Source organism: Buceros rhinoceros, unplaced genomic scaffold, assembly GCF_000710305.1.
Source record: "Buceros rhinoceros silvestris isolate BGI_N320 unplaced genomic scaffold, ASM71030v1 scaffold1515, whole genome shotgun sequence".
In the NCBI taxonomy this organism is placed as follows: domain Eukaryota; kingdom Metazoa; phylum Chordata; class Aves; order Bucerotiformes; family Bucerotidae; genus Buceros; species Buceros rhinoceros.
The window spans coordinates 34,484-54,957 of NW_010413215.1; the positions used below are offsets into that span (position 1 = coordinate 34,484).

General features: G+C 38.2%; 1 protein-coding gene across 4 annotated transcripts in view; it reads left to right on the forward strand.

Annotated features, from left to right (window-relative positions):
- CDK17 (cyclin-dependent kinase 17) overlaps window positions 1-20,474 on the forward strand; it is a 53,790-nt gene that overhangs the window by 6,660 nt on the left and 26,656 nt on the right. For 2 of the 4 annotated variants that reach the window (XM_010136622.1, XM_010136624.1), the window contains 2 exons: window positions 8,047-8,211; window positions 17,140-17,273. In XM_010136622.1, coding sequence (XP_010134924.1) covers window positions 8,047-8,211; window positions 17,140-17,273 — 299 coding nt within the window. The remainder of the gene's footprint in view (window positions 1-8,046; window positions 8,212-17,139; window positions 17,274-20,474) is intronic. The other 2 variants (XM_010136625.1, XM_010136626.1) reach the window with 2 other exon arrangements.

Consider the following 20,474-nt stretch of genomic DNA (forward strand, 5'->3'; position numbering starts at 1 on the left):
GGTTTCCAGACGGGACGGGATTCATGGCAAAACAGTTCAGGGAGTTCAGAGTCTGTAGCAGGCCCTCAGGTTCCCTCTCAGGTCTCAGGCCTGGTTCGGCCTAATCAGGCCTAGTCGGCGGCAGAGCAGAGTGTGGGGGTCCCCTCTCTGTGAAGCGGGCGGAAGTCCGAGAGAGAGAGTCACTCCTCCTGCCTGCTACCTTTTAAAGGCTTCCAACGTAACGTTCCACCTGACTCTCTTAACCAATTAAATGTGGAATTATCGTATTTGCATGGAGTAATTCTATTTGTCCATTACCCAAAACAAGGAAGTTTCAGCTCAAACCAGGACAGTCCTAAATTAAAAAAAAACAAACCCCAGACCAGTTTGGTTTTGGTTACAGGATGTTACAGTGCCTTTTTAATCACTGAGGTACTTCATTTCTTGGAGGAACTTGAAGACTAGGTTTCTTTAGGTTTCTGTTAGCCTATTTCTTCAAATGTGCTACCGGTATTTTTTGCCCTCTGTCTTCCAAGTGAAGATCCTTTGCTCTGGACATGACTGCTGAGGTGGATTAATTTTGAGCAATAGGAGGAGTCCCTTGAGGTTCAGTTAAGTTTTCAATATTGTAATAGTCAATAGTTTGAAGGTTTCAGCTTGCTATTTAATGAATAAATACAGGTTTAAGAGGTATGGAGTGATTGCTCCATTTTAGAGTGACTTAATGTCTTCCTAGGTATCACATAATGGAGTCCAAGGAAATAACTCCATAAAGTATGTATAAATATGCGGTATTTTATACAATGCTCCTCATACAGCTTCCTGAGAGTACAGATACAGCAAAGGTATAGCTGCTTTGTGTTACTTAAATATTTCTTCTATGGGAGCCATCACCTGCAATCAGCTAACTTTACTGAGTGGGTCTGACAGCCTCACAGCTATGTAATTAAATATTGTACAGTGCAGCATACTAGCTCTAAGATGTCAGAAATTCACCTGCTTACATTTCTAAAGAAATAAAGGTCTTTATTGCCAATGGACATGTAAAAATTGAGTAATCATTAATAGAGCATACATTCAGGTAGGGTAAATGAATGTGTAGAAGATGATACCAAAATATGAATAAGCTATACAACAGTAACATTTGAGACAGTTGATATAAATAATGTTAAAAGGTTATTGTGACATTGAAAGCTTCATGAAAGTAAGGCTGTTTAGAGAATGAATATTTAGTTTCACATATGCAGGGTTTTGACACTTCCCCATTCTGTGTCAAAACAGAAAACAAATGAACAAACAAAACACCCCAAAAAACCCAAAGCAAAAAAAATTGGGAGTTTTCTGGAGCAAGGGTGAGCTCAGTGTGGATATAGAAGAAACTGGATAGAGTCCTGTCCTATGAAAACCAGTAACTTATTCTCAGGGCATTTAGTGAGATTGTGTTACAGTTGATTGTGTATATATAGTGAGGGTCTGCCTCTGCCCTTCTGTCAGCACCTGCACTCTCTGTGCCCTGTGATGATCTAGTTTAAAAACCTAAATCAAAATTACACTTCTTTTTTGCTGGGGGAGGTCTTGCAAATGTATTCAGCTCTATCAGAGATGCTTGATTTAAGGGAAAATGTCACCACGTATGACAGGTGATTTTGATTCTTTACTAAAGCTAGCTGAGGCAAATATGCTCCCAAAATTTAGGCTGTTAAATCTGAACGCCAGCTTGATCTTTTTGTCACATAATAGAGATACTCAAGGGATGTTAAAAAAAAAAAAAGGAAGAAAAAGGTAGTTGAATATGTGGTATTCATTATTCATAAATGTGTTTTAAATGCATTTACATTCCTAATGAAAACACTTACTTTCTTTAATCCACCATCTGACTGACATGTGACGGAACATCAGTTGCTGAGGCCTTGCACAGAAATGCCAGGCAATTCTGCAGGCTCTCTGACGCTCAGATTAGTAAATACAGCACAGGAAAGAAAGTGGTGGTTCTTCTAGATGTGCAAAAAAAAAAAAAAAAAGTAAAATTGGGGATTTATTGAAAAATTACTTAACTTGAGAGTAAGTTTAGATCGGGATTTGTGTTTTTATTTTAAATTGCAGTTAAAGGAAAAAGAGGAGACATCTTTGTAATCTCATAAAACACTTGGTTTTAACTAATTCCTTGGACATTTTTCTTGGTTATATACACTCTTGTTCTACTTGTCTGTGGTAGTTATCAAAAAAATCAGTTCCACTTACGTTCTAGCATTAATTTCTGTCACTTCACAATTGACAAATTTCAGCGGCTCATTTGAGTTATTTTCTTTTATGTTTGTTAGCATTGGTATTATTTCAAACTTAGCAAAGCATTGATACCTTACTGGGTACTGTATTTTCTTAAAATATGTGAGTTTTCTAAAACAGGTCAGCAGCATGGTCTAGCAACTCTTACAACATTAGTAAGTGAGGCTGGCTGTGTTTTTAGACAGTATTTTCTCTGAATAGTGCTGTTGTAGTTATGTTGCATTATGCCAATAATAATGGAAGTTTGAATGATAGGATGGAAGAAATACAAGAAAATGATCCAAATGAAATAAATCTGCAGCTCAGCATTTACCAAATTTGACAATCAAGTAATACAGCAGTGCACAGTCACCATGTATTGCCCAATTTTAAACCTTGCTGAAGACTTAAGTGCACTTAAGCAAGGTAATAAAGATGTGGCATTAAAAAATAAAGTGTGTGTGTTTATATACGTGTGTGTATGTGTATATTTACACACACAATAAAAATCTTAAGAAGGACACATTCATATTTAAAGTAGTGTTCAGGGACATTGAAAAGAAAACCATGTGTTCATCGTGTACTCAGTGTAATATTTATAAATATTCTTATTCAGAATGTTTAACTTTTTTCACACTTAAAGACTAGATTTGCATGCTAGCTTAGTAGGTTACATAAGAAATGTAAGAATTAAAATAACATTCCTTGAAAGATGAGTCAAAGATGAAGCAATTTTTGTAGCCAAAATAAGAAGAGAATGTAATAACAACTGACCAAATACAATTTAAAAAAAACAGTTGAGAAGTCTCTCTTTCAGCTTGCTTTCAATATTTGTAAGTTTTAACAGTTTGGAATTACAGATTATAGAGCAGGGTGAAGAAAGAGAGCTAGAGATAATTAGTAAGGCCCTTGCTGGAATGGTTGTGCCAGCAGGAGCCAACAGGAACGAAGCGCCCAGGAGCTGCAGAAGTCTTGCACCATAAGGACAGCTAGAGTTCTGTCTGTCTGTTCTTCAGTCTCTGAGGATGACATTTAAGGGCAAGTCTAAGATTAGAGCCCAAAATATAGCACCATTTCCCTGGAGTACTGTACTGGTTTCTCGTTCACAGACTTCCGGAACTAGGCAAGTCTCTATGCAGTGTGTATAGCTGAGCAGGTTTCTTGTTCAGTCTCCCGTTGAGTCTTCTGAGTTTCTGGTAGTCGTAACATCCTGTGGTGAGGAGTTTCTACAGACTGCACAGTGTGAAGAACCACTTCCGTGTGCTGTATGTGACCTGCCGTGGCTGGTTTTTTTGGTGACCCTCACTCTTGTGCTGGAGGAGGTGGTGAATGCAGTTTATTCCTAGGTGCCCACCAGCCCCCCTACAAGTCTGTGGGTTGTTATTTTCTGTAGTTTTAATCCATTTGAGAGGGGAAGGCTGGAACTTGGCATGACATTCAAAATGCAGTAGATGCATTCGCTTGCATAGTGGCAGATTTTCTGGTGGTTTTCTACAGTAAATTTCTATAATTCATTTTGGCTTTGGCCGAACATTAAACCAAGAGCGTCATGAAAATACCTACTGTGCTACTGGAAACGCCTCCATTATGTCAGCTAAGCCTTTGAATGGTTACTGAGTTACATTTACCAAGTACAGTGACACTAACATAAGGAATATTTGTGAGTTTTATATAGGGAAACATTTTTTTTAAAGACAAACCAAACCCATAACCACAGAGGTAAAATTATAAGGTACGGTTTATAGATGTATGTAGCAAAGGCATTTAACTTCTACAGTTTTGGCTCATCTAATTCAAGACCAAGCAGTTGCACTAAATTCACACCTTAAAAACAGCAGTGTTACCCCTTAAATATAGTGATTCAACATACTAATAATTCTGGAAAAAAAAAGAATTCTTTGTGAATTATTTGTAACTTTGGAAGAACTACTTAGGGATCTTCAGAGGGAGTTAATTACTTCCTTTAAAAGCACTTTCTTTAAATCTTTTATCTCATGAATGCACAAAAATAATAATAAACAGACTTGTAAATTCATTTGCAGCTAGATTTGCTTGATCATTTTCAGTATTGTTCCAGCTCTTACCTGTTACTGTCGTGTTTGCAGGGGGAAGGCAGTACACAGTGCAGAATTCGTATGAACACTTCTTTAAGAGTTTCTAGCATACAACAGTGCAAATTTAACTGTATATAATAAAAATACTTTTCAAGACCATACTTCTGGATATTATACCATCATAAAATGCCATATGATCCTTCCTTTTTATAAATTAATCTGTACTCGGATTTTAAAAAAACATTTATAAGCAAGTAATATTAATACTTATTCAAAAATACACTAGTAGTCTGAGAGGTTTTGTCACCTTCATTTCATTGTCTGTTGGTAGTTATGCCTGTCCTAATACATGGCCTAAATTATTGTTGCTGAATGTTATAATAGGCTCCATAATCTAGAACAGTACCTATAAAGTGCAGGAAGGTAGTAGTTGCCTGTGATGGCAAAAGTTATTTCTGCATAATTGGATCAACTGTTTGTCTTTCATTTTTGTATAAATTTGCTGTTTGCTTATGCATGTGATCTGTGTTTACCCTTATGTTTGGGCTGAACTTTCCCTATGTTAGAATATTTTAAGAATTCTGTTTTAAACTGTAAAATATGTGCAAATCTGCCAGTGCCATGAGGAAAACTATTTTTTTTAAACAATCTCTGTTTGTCACACTGTCGTGTTAGTAATGAACATAAAATTCAATCTCTACTTAGACGTTCAGTGTATTCATGAACTCTGGCCTTTTTTACATGCTATACTTCGTGGAGATCGATTAAGTTTAGCATGAGTAGACAAAAGCTGTAAAATTCAAGGGAAATTATCATCTCTGTGCTCTGTGAATGCAGCTATAGTCCACATGTGTGTATATGCTCCAGTGCGGTTAATGGTACTGGAATCCTCAGCGACTAGGAATGTATGGAGGACGGTACAGGCGGCCAGAATGGTCGAGGTGCGTACTGTCACACTCACAGGCAGAGTTTTGCCTTCAGCTGTGTGGCCCTGTCCCTTTCCTGTGCTGCCTTCAGTGCTTCACCAACCTTTGTTGAGATGTGAAACTGAAGATGCAAGGATACACTAGGATGAGAAAAGTTTACTTTGTTTTTACTATGTTTACTTTGATGCAGAATTTGCATTTTTGTGTGCGAGACAGTGATCTTACCATGGGAGATGCATTTTCAGTTACCAAGCATTGGTCTGTCTCAGCACTTTGCTCAGGGTTAAAGTTACCCTGCAAAGTGTAAGGCTGTTGATACTAGTGGCAGAGCTAAAAAATATTTGAGTAATTTTTAGCAGTACTTTTCCATACTAACAAAAAAACCCCTGAGAACTTTCTTCACAGTTTATTATTAGGGCTTTAAAACAAAACAAAAAATTGAGGTACTTTTGCTTTGCTTGGTGTAGCAGGGCTTGGTCAAAGGGGAGGAGAGTTTTATTTCCCACAGCTTCCCAGAAAAAACATTTATTTGAGTTATCTTTTTTTTTGTTGAGATTTGATTTTAGAAACAGTTAGAAGCAGAATTCCATGCTTAATATATGTTATTTCTTATGTAAGGAATACAAATGAAGTAATACCTTTAAAAGCATGCAAACTAGCCTCTAAAACCCATCAAGCATCATAGTTGTAACAGGTGCTGACTGTCTCAACAGAATAAACTACATACTTATCAGGTATTTGGATTTTCAGTGTTAACATTCATTTGTTCAGCCCTGTGTGTAAAGTCAGAGTGAGGTTCTTAGTCTAGAAACTAGATCAAATTCAAATCAAAGATTAGTAAGAAAGTTGGAAAGCAGGCAGCAGATTTTAATATATAAAATGCAAAAGCAGTAGTTGTGCCCTGTCATATGGAAGTAGTAGTAGTAATATTCAAAAATTGATGAAGAATATGCTGCCTGCTGCCCTAGGATAAATTTACTGTTGAAGATGCACAAAGAAGCTGATACCACTCTTAAATCAAAAGGGATGATGCAGTGTATTACAAACAGGAATAAGGATTTGGGACAGATGTGCAGAACTTTGAAGGTGAAGACACTGGCCGAACTTCCTGAACATATATATGGACATATGGCGTGTTTTTCCTCATGTTCACCTACTTTGAAACTGCATTTAAGAAGGATGCTAGTTGAAAGATGCAGGCAGGTTCATAACAGTGGTGTCATGGCCTGTCATTTTGTTTTCTACCTGAAGCATTTATTTTATTTTATTTTATTTCTTGCAGCAGTAGAGTTGAGTGATTTTTTTTTTTGTTTGTTTCAGACCAATAATAGTAATATATCCCAAAAAGCTTTTGTATATGTGGGGAGGGAAGATCTTGTTTTCCTTAGTTATTATATGTTTGTTGCTGTTATTTTTCTTCACCATTGATATTCTGCTTTCCCTAAAATAAGCTCTCCTATTCTTCTTATTTTGGAAGGGAAAGCAAGATTTGAGGTCCTTGCGTGGGAGAATATAAGCTGGGATGGTGAAATAGCATCCCAGACTGCTCCCTGTCCCAGCAGGCATGAATGAAGCTCTGAGCAGATCCCAGCTGTGTTTCACCCTGGGAGCAGTGTCTCTGAAACACATCAGAGATGCCACTCCATTCAGAAGCAGTTGTGCTGCTGTTGCTTAATCATAGCTGCTGCTGTTTCTGTCTCCCGAATAGTACCAAAGAGCATGTATCTGTAATGGTAAAAAGATTCAAATGATGGAAAAATAAAAGTACTTGAATCTCAAGGGTTCTTTGGGCGTATCTTCTGGTCTCTTCCCTTGTACAGGGACAGTGCTGGGTGACTCTGATCTCTGGGTATTTTTTCTGTAGTGAGAGTATTTGTTCTTTAATTTCTTGTATGAATGACTTTATCAGTGGTTCTGAAAAGTCCAGTTTTGTGACAGTCAATACAAGCTGACATCTATTCTGCTTCTTGTTGGGGTAAAAAATAGTCTGTGTTTTTAGAGTTAGACTGCTCCTAGTACCATAGCAATCCTTGACTGCTAGCCCATGTGAGCAGGGTCAAGTTACTGAGAGAAGACAAACACTCAGTTTCTGTGCATGTGCATGTAAGATTTCAACATTGCTAGTATTTCATAATTTTTAGCAAGTGCTTATGAATAATGATTTTTTAAAAAAAACTTACAATCTTGTTTGAAACAATACAGTAGAAAGCCAAAATAGCTAATTGAATACTTAATTATTTTTCTATTCTGTAAGTTAATAACTTTAATTATGGCATGACAGCTCTGCTGGTTATAGACAGGTACGTTTCTTTGTAACGATTTCCAGTAGCAAGGACTTTGTACTAGTGATGCTCAAGAATTCTGAGAGGGAGATTATTTCCAAAAGCTTGTGATTGAATTTGCTCATCATGTAAGTTAATCTAATAGCTGATTTGTTTAAATTACAGTAAAGATGAAACTTTGTGCAATAATACAAATCATTAACTCACAAGAAGATAATTATACTGGTATTAAAAACTACATTCTCGTTTTGTTCACATTTTTTGACTGTATGTTCAAGTCATTTACTGATCCAGCAGCAGAGGAACAATTTAATGAAATGAAGTTTAGATAATACTTAATGCCATGTGTTGTATTCATTTGTTAATAGAGAAATGGCAGTAGTATGATGGTCTACTGTTAGTATGAAAGAAACTTACCACAGTGGTGATTTCCTGTCTAGTAACTGTTTTTTTCTTTTTTCTTTTTTTTTTTCTTCTGGCATGTTCCTGACACTCCTACTTGCTTGTGGGAATGAATATTTTGATCCTTGTGAATTGTAGAGCCTATTGTGAAGAATGGCAGGCCTCCAACGTCTCACAGCATGCACTCATTTCTCCACCAGTACACAGGATCTTTCAAGAAGCCCCCTTTACGGAGACCGCATAGCGTCATAGGGGGCAGCCTCGGCTCTTTCATGGCAATGCCCAGAAATGGGAGCAGATTAGGTAATTTACTACATTGTTTGTTTGTTTAAGTTCATTTTTCTATGAAGAATAATGTCTGTATTGATTCTTAGCAAGAGATACAGTTATTCTAATGCTTTAATAAATCTCTCAGAATGCAATCTTTTTCTGGAGTTGTTAGAGAAACTTGTTTTTAAGGTACTGAATGTCTCTCTAGATTTTCAGGAAGAAAGTTCAGGAAGAAATTACAGGAACACACAGAAGTCACCCATGAATTTTTGACAAGTTGCAGAAGTTACAAAATATTCTTAATACTTTGCAAGAAACCTGTATATCCATCTCCATTAAGCATTGATGAGAATTGAATATGATAAAGCCAGAGGATAATCATCCTATATGTGAAATTTAAAAAGAACTAGTGTGTTACTTAGGTTTTTCATTATTATAAGGAAAAAAATTATTTTTTCAGTGATGAATTAAGACCACTCAAGTACAATTACCCTTTTGTTGTGGTCCTGAGCTATATTTATGTCTCTTGTGGGGCGAATAACTTATGAAATTTTTTTCTTCTTCTTCAAGTATTTTGTCATGTTGCTGCCTCCAGTCACCACTAATGTTTTACTCTGCTTTTATGTTATTTTAAATTATGCTTAATTAATTGGTACTAGAAAATGAAAGTCACAGTTTAATTAGAAATTTATTAATTTTTCAATCTTCTGCCCTCCTTTAGAAGTGATAAACTGATCTCCTTTGAGATTAAGCTGTGAATCTTCAAGATAACAGTCAAACCACTTACATCCTCCTCTGCTGTAATATCACTTATCATATTCAAAACTTTGCCTTTTTACTGTTGTGCTACTATTCCATCTGAAAAAATTATCCTCTTGAATGGACTTTAGCAGCTGTTATTTTCACAGAAGAAAACAGGTTCCGGTGTGCACAGATTGACTACTATATCAAGTTCCTGATTTCACCCAAGTCCTGTGCACTTTATTTTTTTCTTTTTTTGCCTAGACAAGTTTTGGTTAAGTTGTCAAGAATCTAACAGGAGGATAAAGGGTTTGGTTGTTTGTTTTTTTAAAAAAAAATTGTGTACTTAAATCTCTGGTTAGGAATATTAGGCTTTTATGGATTAATTGTAAAATCAGATATATAAAAACAGCGTACAGGAACAGCGGAGATGTATCCTTCTGCACTCTTGATCTTGTGTGTTGCCTTTAAAAAACCTTCTATAGCATTTTTAAATGTAAATTTACCAATAACTTAATTCTCTTCAAAATTGCACTATGAATTTAAAATCAGCTTTTCGAAAGGAAAATTTAGGTTTTGGTTTCTTTTAATGATTTTCCAGTTTTCTCAGAGCTTTATTTTTCACCTGAAAAATTACTGATATATAATTATTGGAGAAGAATGCTATTAATTTTATTTTTCTCCGGTTACAAAGTTTTATATGTGATCGAGAGTTTAAATAGCACTCAAAATTTTAATATGTGAGTCTGCAGGAAGTGTTATAGTACCGTGTTTTAAATAGCTACAGTTTCCTGTCAAATGTGTAATTTTGTGAAGTAATATGGAATATAATTACTGAGTGTGTGTATGTACACGTTAAACACCTTTTTTTTGCTTTGGATGCAATGATGCCATTTGGTTTTTTACTCCTCATTTGATGAAAATTAATAATTACTGATGCTCTTTCTACTCCTCCTTCACATCTTTCCTCCTTTAGTTCCTGCTGTACGAGAGGGGTTATTACTCAGCAGGATGCTCAAGTTTTTGCCATTGGGATCATGACACCAAAAATGAAATGGTCAAATATGCTACACTACAGGAGACTTTTTATTTTCTTTGCTCTCTTCATTCATCCTCTTTTCTTTACGTTTTTTCCTCTATTCCAATGACTCGTGAAAATAGTAGTGAAACTAATCATAAAATGTAGGCAATTTTTAGAAAAGTAAGTTTTGGAAAAGTTTGCATTGGAAGGAATCCAATATGCAAGTCACGTGATTATTTTTTTTTAATCATTAGAAATAAGAGGGAAAGATTGTGCAGTCTTACCTACTGACTGCTATTATTTTAGCTCACTTGCAGGAGTTCTCATTTGTTGCACTGTAGACAGCCTGTATGAATTTCTTTGGTGGTGCATTCCTTTCAGCTGAAATGAGGGCAGCCTTTTTCCTGTAGTCATTTACACCTTTTCATTTCATAGCCATACGGGATATTTAATTAGATATGTAGAGTACATTAAAATAAACACCTGTGTAAGAAAATGGCTTGGCTATTCAGTGAAAGCAATTCAATAAATTATTGAACCACTGAAACCTCAGAAGACCATGCCTATAGAAAAGCTGCGAAACGAAGGAAGTATTTGCATGATTTTCATAATTGCTTAATCAAATATCGTCATGCAGCTGTGTAAAATGATTAAAGTGACTAGTCTAATGCCTTATTCCTGGGATTATGCTATTAAAATAATGATTGTAAGGCTCTATTAATGTGCTTTTAATTGAATAAAATAAAAGAACACATTGATCTTAGATGATAACACTGTCAAGATGTTTTTTAAAAGCTTAAAGGTATCCCTATTTAGAATATCATTAAAACATCTGCAAACTTTTATAGACAGTTTGGTATTTATCCCAAAAGAAATTCAGGCATGTGCTTAATGACAGATGTTCTGGATGCTACAGCCAGTGTCCTGCTTAAACCCTTTTGGTTATGGTTATGTTGCTTATCCAGATTTACCAGAATTTGTCATATCACAGCAGTATTCAAAATAGACTGACCATCGTTTTATATAAGTGTGAAATACTACATTTTTACACTTGAGTGGTACAGACCCACTTTGTCTTTACATTTCCCATTTATAAAGCGCAGAATCTCCTTGCAACTATTTTATCTGCCCCAAATGTATGGGTTTGTGATCGCAGTTCTAGAAACAGTCCTTAGTTGTGTATTGTTCCATAGGTGGTCATCTTAGTAGAATTATCTTTGTCAACTACGATGCTCTTTGTAGTTCAGAACGTTGCATATCAAAGTGTCATTTTTTTAATAGTAATCTTATAATAGGTATGCTTTTATGAATTGAAAATTGCATTTTAAGTTTATCAATCACATGACAACTTTAAGTGTCAGTCTTTTTTTAAAAAGAAATGATGTAATTGCTCCAAGGCTTAAAAAACAATACTTCTTTAATATCATCAGTCGTCTTTTGTAAGGTTGCCCAGATAACTGTCTCTTGTCTAGCTTCGCTACAGAAAATAGGCTTGGAACCCAGTCAGTGGGGTTGTGCTAACATGAGTGTAAGTAAATTGGGAAACAATTGTCAGTAGCTATTACACTTAGAAACGGAATCTTGAGAGCTGTAACTCCCAAAATGGATTGTATTATCTCTCAGATAAGTATTTTAAAAGAGAATCTTTAATAAAGAACTGATACAGTTAATGTGGTATTTACCAGATGCAACAATGCTGACATAACAGCTTTGCTGCAAGTAGTGCTTTCAACTATGCTTTTAATTTCTCATAGTTTGATAGAGATTTTTAAAAAGATCACTGTCAAGTTGCGACAGAGAATAATAGAGATTTCTCAGAGACTTGGCAAAAAAGAGCCACTTTTTTCTGCTTAGCTTAAGGATAAGGCTGATCCTTAGAGACTTCTTGGAAGTCTTTTCCTCTGGTTCAACCTACCATGCCTTTAGAAGCACTGATGAATATTTACCTTGTTAGAAACCAGAAGATTGCTTCTTATTATGCGAGGAGTGCGGCTTATTTTTTTCCTCATTCAGTCCAAATCTGAGCATGACTTGCAGGGGAGATTCATCGAATTGTAAAATACTTTGGGTTGAAAGGGACATTCAAATGTCATCTAGTCCAACCCATTCCTGCAGTGAGCAGGGGTATGATCATCTAGATCAGATTGCTCAGAGCCTTCAGTGTTTCCAGGGATGGGGCATCTACCACCTCTCTGGGCAACCTATTCCAGTGTTTCACCACCCTCAGTGTAAAAAAACCTCTTTCTTATATCTAGTCTGTATCCCTCTGGATAGCATCCCATCCCTCAGGTGTATCAACTGCACCACTCAGCTTGATGTCATCTGCAAACTTGCTGAGGGTGCACTTGATCCCACTGTTTTTGTCATTGATGAAGATATTAAACAATACTGGTCCCTCAGGGACACCAATTGTCACCAGTCTCCATGTGGACATTGAGCTTTTGACCACTACCCTCTTGATGCGACCATCCAACCAAGTGATTATCCAGCTAACAGTCCACCCATCAAATCCATATCTCTTCAGTTTAGAGAGAAGGACGTTGTGGGAAACCGTGTCAAAGGCTTTACAGAAGTCCAGATAAATGACATCCATAGCTCCTCCTAGTCCACTGATGTAGTCATGCCATCATAGAACGTCACTAGGCTTGTCAGGCAGGACTTGCCCTTTGTGAAGTCATGCTGGCTGTCTCAAATCACCTCCCTGTACTCTGTGTGTTTTAAAACAGCTTCTAGGAGGATCTGTTGCATGATCTTCCCAGGCGCAGAGGTGAGGCTGACAGGTCAGTAGTTCCTAGGGTCCTCTTTTTTACCCTGTTTAAAAATGGGTGCAATGTTTCCCTTTTTCCAGTCACCAGGAACTTCACCTGACTACCAGGGCTTTTCAGATATCATGGAGAGTGTCTTGGCTACTACGTCAGCCAATTCGCTCAGGACTCTGGGATGTGTCTCATCAGCTCCACGTACTTACATATATCTAAGCTCCTCAGGTGGTCATGAACCTGATTTTCTCTTACCATGGGAGGAACTTTGCCCTCCAATGAAGGCTGAGGCAAAAAAGGTTGTTGAGTACCTTAGCTTTCTCCTCATCTGTTGTTACCAGCTTGCCAGCAATGTCGATCAGGGGAGATACGCTTTCTGTAACATTCCTTTTCCAGTTGACATACCTGTAGAAGCCCTTCTTATTATTCTTTGCCTCCTTTGCCACGCCTTGGCCTTCCTGACCTCATCCCTACCCAACCGAGCAGTGTCCCTACACTCTTCCCAGGTTACCTGTCCCTGCATCTTTCTGCAGTTCCTTCTTCCGAGTTTGGCCACTGGGTCTCAACTCAGCCATGTTGCTCTCTTCCCTTCTGATTTCTTACACCCAGGGACTGACAGCTCTTCCTCTCAATGGAAAGTGTCCTTAAAGATCTGCTGGCTCTGTTCTGCTCCCTTGTCCCTGAGGTCCATTTCCCCAGGGGTCCTACTGACTAACTCCTTGAAGAGCTTGAACTTTGCTTTCCTAAAATTCAGGGTCCAGATTTTACTCTTCCCCTGACCCATATCCCTCACTGGTGAACTCCACCAGTGTGTGATTACTGCAGCCCAGGCTGCCTCTGGTCTTGACATTACCAATGAGCTCACTTGCTTTTGTATCAGGCTCAGTATCACATCCCCTCTGGTGGGGCTGTTACCTGCCTTAAGAAATTATCCTCTATGCATTTCAGGAGTCTGCTGGATTGGCTACAGCTCACTGTGCTTCTTTTATAGCAGATGTCGGGATGGTTGAAGCCCCCTAGCAGTACAAGAGCTTGCGAGGGAATGCCCCCTGTAGTGGGTGCAAGAAGGCTTTATCAGTAGGTTCCCCTTGATCAGGTGGCCTGAAGTAGATGCCAAACATAAGGTTCCCTTTAGTGCCTCTGTCTCTTATTCTTACCCATAAGCTTCTGACCTGCTCGTGGCTGTTCTTCAGGGACAGCTCTTCACACTCTATCCATTTCTTGACCTAGAGGGCAATGCTGCCTGCCCTTCTTCCTCATCTATCCATTCTGAACAGCCTGTAGCCATCAGTAGTTGCACTCCAGTCATGGGATTTGTCCCACCAAGTTTCAGTAATGGCAATCAGGTCACAGTTTTTTAGCAGCACAGTGGCTTCCAAATCCTGTTTGTTGCCACGTGTGTTGGTGTAGAGGCACTTCAGCTGCACTGTCAGCTGTGTCATCTGCTTGGAGGAGCTCCCCTTAATTCCTTTGAAATATTTTACTGATGTTTCCCTCTTGGCCTCTATTACCTTAGGAGCCTCTGGCTCATCTCCCTAAGACTTTAACTGTGCTGCAGTGTCTCCAGCATGCCTCAGAGCAATAGCCTGAGGGCCCTTGCTAGCACCCCATGCCCCTAACCATGGCATGTCATCCCACAGCTTATCCTCTCCCTCTGCAGGTCTAACTTGAAGCTCTAAGAGGGAGCCTCGCAAGCTTCTGAGCAAAGACCCTCTTCCCCCTTTGAGAAAGGTGAATCCCACCTGGCATCCTGTAGACCATCCCATTGTAAAAATCCAACAACTGTGGCGGTGATCCCAGCCACGGAGCCATGTATTAATAGACTGGGTCCATCTGTTTCTTCCAGTGTTGCTGCCTGCAGCTGGAAGGAGAGAGGAAAAATTAACCTGTGTTCCATATTCCTTCCCCAGTTGACCCAAGACCCCAAAATGTCTTTTGAGCGCATTTGGACTGCGAGTTGCAGCTTCCTCGTAACCAGCATGGAAGATCAGTAATGGGTAATAGTCTGAGGGCTCAACTAAGCTAGGAAGTTTCCTAGTGATGTCCTAACCTGTGTTCCATATTCCTTCCCCAGTTGACCCAAGACCCCAAAATGTCTTTTGAGCGCATTTGGACTGCGAGTTGCAGCTTCCTCGTAACCAGCATGGAAGATCAGTAATGGGTAATAGTCTGAGGGCTCAACTAAGCTAGGAAGTTTCCTAGTGATGTCCTTAAACCAGGCCCCTGGGAGGCAGCAGACTTCCCTATTAGAAGGGTCTACCTGGCATGTTGGACCCTCTGTTCCCCTCAGAAGGGAGTCGCCTACAGCTAAAATCCATCTCTTCTTCTTCCTGGAGGTGGTCGTTACAGGGGGTAGGCCTTTCTGACCTTGAAGACACCTCTGGTGTAACCAGGCCCCTGGGAGGCAGCAGACTTCCCTATTAGAAGGGTCTACCTGGCATGTTGGACCCTCTGTTCCCCTCAGAAGGGAGTCGCCTACAGCTAAAATCCATCTCTTCTTCTTCCTGGAGGTGGTCGTTACAGGGGGTAGGCCTTTCTGACCTTGAAGACACCTCTGGTGTAGATGTGCTGTCATCCACATCCTCTGCTGACTAGCCTTTCACATCCAGAGCCTCTTACCTGTTGTTCAGAGGCACCTGGGAGCATAAGGTGGCCAAGGAGAGCTTTTGCCTGCCACCCCAAGCACAGACTTAGCTCCATTCATGTCTTTGATTTAGGCTGCTGTCTTCAGCCCGGCAGGGGCAGGATACAAGGTCCGGTTGATCTTGGGCATTTTCTGGTGGGTGTTCCCATTTCTGTCTCAGGGAGGGCAGAGCTTGGCTCCACCAGTGAGTGTGTGTGTGTGTGTGTCTGTCTGTCTCTCTCTTAAAAATCTACATTTCATCAGAATAGAAATCCACTTTAGATTTGCATTGCTGCTGGAAAATCTGCTTTGCCTAGTTTGTGTGTTTTACAGTACTTCAAGTTAAAATATGTGGTGCAAATACCTTATGAGTTAATCTTTTCGTATCCATTCTGTTTTCTGTAAAAGGAAATTCTTTGTACTGAGGAAGAATTTGATGGTTTGAAGTCACATGAGCCAAAGTAGACAAACATTTTAGAAGATGTGCAGATAACCAGACATTGGCCTAAAGGCTTTTTTCCCCTAAAAAATACTGTTTTCATTCTTGTCAATAGTGATAAAATGTGCATTTTCTCCTTTTTTTTATTGCTGTAATGCTGTGCAAATGTTAAATATTTTCAGGTGTGCTGGTAGTACTCAGGTAGCTGAGTTCAGCTCTGTGTGTTTTGCTAATACTAGCATTTTGTAGGGACAGAGTTCTGAGATTTTAGTTGTTCCTTGAGTTCTTTTACCCTGTACAAGATAATGCTTAATACCAAGGATCAGCAGAGGGCAGGGAAATGGTTATCTTTTGAAGCACCTCCTTTATATGTCTAAGTATTTAATCTCTATGGTAATTTGGAGTTCAAATATTTCGGAGGTGATGATGGAGCGTTACTCATAGTGAATTGCTTGTATGACCAATTCCTCATTGTGTGACTGTCGCGGTTTGAGAGCTGAACCCAGGACAGTGACCTTTTGCAAGTCATTTGGCTCTTCATGCTATTAATGACACCACCTTGATCTCTTCATTCTTTACAGTATTCCAAAGTCTGGAAGATTCTGATCTTGTGGTGCTTTAAAGTAGTGTGTATTTATAAACTTAATATACATAAGCTCTTCTGTGTGGATGAATCTATAGGATTCATGTTCAATTGACATGAAGATCCTGCAACATTATATAATATTATATACCTAAATTCCTATGTAAGTTCACAAATTTCACTTAATTGCTCCTAAATATCAGGTTCTCTGCTTGAATCCACTTGTACATTGCAGACCTTTATTTAGACATTCAGAATATATCCCTTTCCTCCACACATGCACAGCAGTGGGTTTTATGTCTGAAGTTTCCATATTTGGCATTGCTGAAAATAATACCTATACCTCTTGGGCTTTTTTAAGCTTTCTGAAGATACGTTTAGGTTGCTAACGTCAGGTAGTCTGGTTTGAAAATGTTAACTATTTTCACTAGTGATTTATATCCAGAAGCAGCTAAAAAGAGAAGAGGTAGTGAGGGAGTTTGGGAACTGAAGCTTTGAGGGGAAGGTGGTTTATAATTGGCATTGGATTGTCTGACACTTGTTTTGGAAAATTGGTTTCTGCTGCAAACCAAGTAAGGAAAATAATGTTAAAATTTGTGTAGAAGTCCTATAAAGTAATCCTGTTCATTTTGTGATTCCTGTCATAAAAAGTATATCAAGACTACCAGGACTGTGATGAGTCTTTGACTCTGCCACACAATCCAGTGCACAATATGATAACGATTGTTTTCCGTCTGTGAGATGTTTGGTGGAATACTGATTTAACTGTTTTCAATTGTCTGGCTTACTTTTAAGATATTGTTCATGAAAATCTGAAAATGGGGTCAGATGGTGAAAGTGACCAAGCTTCTGGAACGTCATCTGATGAAGTGCAGTCTCCCACAGGTGTTTGTCTCAGAAACCGGATACACAGACGAATCTCAATGGAGGTAATCTACCATTTATATAAGGATAATTTAAATTGACAAGAGAGATGGGGCTTGCTTTAATTGTTTGTTATAACTGGTTGTCTTCTCAATTAATTGTGACTGTTCTCACATATGTTTCATGCAGAGAGTGTTATTTTAATATTACTTAAATTTCTGTCTCCATTTGTCAGAGAAATTAGACTGTTACCTGACGTCATTTATGAGCTGTTAATTTTGAAAATCTAACTATGTTTTGAAAGTTGCCTTTTTGGGAAGGATTTAAGTGTAGCATTTGAAGATCTTTCTGTCACGTTCTGTGCAATTCCCTGAGCATATTCAAGAAGGTACACTGTTTAGACATATTTTACTTCAGACTGTTTTATAATCTTCGTAAAACTAATGCCACAGCAGCAATGGTCCTGACTGCTTCGGCCTATCCCTCTCTTCCTGTTTTTTAATGAACGGAACTTTACAGGATGGTAAACAAAAGGAGGAAAAGTAACTTATGTATGAATAACTGTGCACATAATTTCCTTTATTTATGAGTCTCATTATGAATACTAGCCACCCTTGTGCTTGCTTTGTTGTCATTTCCCTTGGTGAAGAAAAACAGAACACTTCCCTGTTTCTTGAGCATATAAAAGTTAGTTATAATGATGCCTTTGTTACAGAAGCATGTAAAATATTGTAGTTGCTGCTTTATAGAATACAGACTAACATGCGTAGTTTGTAAGACTTAAAATCTTCATTCAAAGCCTGATATCAAATACAAGATTGGGGAAACGGGTTTGGATAATGTACAGTAGAATGTATGTGCCAAAATTTTTTTATTTGTGAGGGCATTCCGTTATGCTTGGAATTCCAAGACTCCAAGCATGTAATGCTGATACAATTCCAAGCACTTGTGAATTAGCTGTATTAATTATATATATATAATTTCTTGCATCTGGCAGGGGGGGTTGTCTTCAAATTCCTCAATTTGTATGTCAATCTCAGGTTTGAGCTAAAGACTCTTTAACCATTTACTTGGGTCTAAAGCGTTGATTTATGAAGGATGCTTAAATTAAGAAAAAAAGTCATTGTGAACTCACACATCAGAATGTTTGCTACAGAAACTAAAATCAAGGAAATTATGTAAAAGCATTATTTACTTTTTGTTCATTGTCTTTTTCCTCTGCATTTTGAAATGCGCATTTAGAACAGGAATCAAATAAGGAAATTAATGATACGTAATTAACTGAAATGAAAATGTGTCAAGTCTTGTGGAGAGGGCTAAGAACCATTAAAGGATTCTCTTTTAAAGACTAGGATTCAGAAGACTGAAAGAAATAACAAAAGATTTTAGGAACAGTCATTAAAATTCAGGAAATTCCAGTGTAATTTTTCAGAAGGTGTCAAATAAAAGCATCTTTTCATTTGCCTCTTGAATTGTGAAACAATTCTGAAATTACTGTGTGAGAGACTTTGGGAAGCTTTTTTTTAAGTTTTGTTTATCCAGGGCTAATTATCTCTTATTTGTCCAAATTCCAAATGCTTGTTTCTGATTATTGAAATTAACATTATTTCTTCACTGACTGGTTCACTCAGTGACTGGTTCAGTCAGTGAGATCGCAAATTTTTTGGCAGCCATTCATGTATATTTTGTGAGAATTTTAATATATTCCCCAAATCGCTTCAGTATTGATACGGCGACTTTTCCAGTAAAGTTTCAAGCTAATATCTGCAAACACTCTCAGAGTTTTAAGAGTGCTGTCATCCAAAGATAGTTTTGGTGGTCTTAAATTTACTTCTTAGAAGTGCTCTGCAGTGGAGTACGTGGGGGTTTTACCTGTTTGTCCATTCCAAAGGAAAAAAATTATAAAAATCTTTGTAGCTTGGGTTAAAATACCTCTCTAATCATAATCTTTTCAAATTAATTTCTCATTTATGAAGTGAAAAGGCCTTAAGTGATTACATCATCTACCTGTCTTTCTCCCCTCCTATTTTTTTTCCCATGGATCATTTTCTGTCAGTTTTGACAGATGGGTAGAATCTCAGATGCTAATTTTCTATTAATTTTTGTGAAGGAAGCTCTGCTTCTTTCTTTCAGGAGAAATTGCGAATGTATCCACTGCTCAGAAAAATGCAGCATTTATTATAACCACCACAGTGTTTTTACATACAAGTTGCGTCTCAAAACGTACATCCATAGAACAGTGACAGATATTTTATCCTGAGAAACAGTTCTTACCCATCCGACTGTTACATTAGTGATAGGAGCACATTCTAGATCAGGTTGCTCTTACCACACTGCTGTAGAGTATAGTTCTCCCCTGGGAGGATTAGGTGCAGCATTAAAGTGCTTTTAGCTGAACAGAGAGAAAGACAAAGGCTACGAAGTGATCGTGTTGTCATATGTGTGTTGTACTGGTCACCTTCCACAAGAAAGAACATAGATGAGAAATTTTTGGTGAGCTCCACCCTTTACCAGGGATGTGACTGATTCAGGGGTCTTGATTAAGCCTGAGAAACCTGATCTGCTGTTGGCCCAACTGGGCAAGTGTACCTTCTCCAGAGAAAAACCCCACAAAGTTAATTGGTGTTTCAACTGACACAGTGCTAACATTTTCTATTTGTAGGCTTCAGATTAGAATGTGGTTCTCAGGTTCCCATTCACATATGCAAATAGGGCACTCTTGGCCTAGGTCAGTTGTTCAAATTCTTGAGCAGCACACTAGATGACAGTAGTGGCCCAGGCTTCGGTCAGGGGCAGTATAGTGTTTTCTCATGTCATTGGTTTTGGAACCAGGAAGCACTGTTACCAAAGACAGCATGAGCATTCAACCCAACTTCTCCTGCCACTCAAGAGGCTTCCTTAGATCCCCAGCAGGCATTACTACATGATGCCTTCTCTGAGCAAAGGTTCTTCTTTCCACCTTTCTTCTGTGCTTGGCAACCATGTAACTCCTTCTGCCTTATTTTGTCTTACTTCCTTCTCCATACCTTCTGAGAATGGATAGTTTTTCTTCTGATCATTTGTCCTGTGAATTTAAGCACGTGGTCACCTATCAGAATATTTCAGTACAAGCCAGGAAAAAATTGAACCTGGATACAATCAAGACTGTTGCCGGCTTTATTTATTTTCAGTGGTTATTGTATTATCTCCATTCAGTCATGCTTTGCAGCTGTCTCAACCTTTTGCAAGTCTACACTATAAAATATGCTACTAATTTTATAAACCTT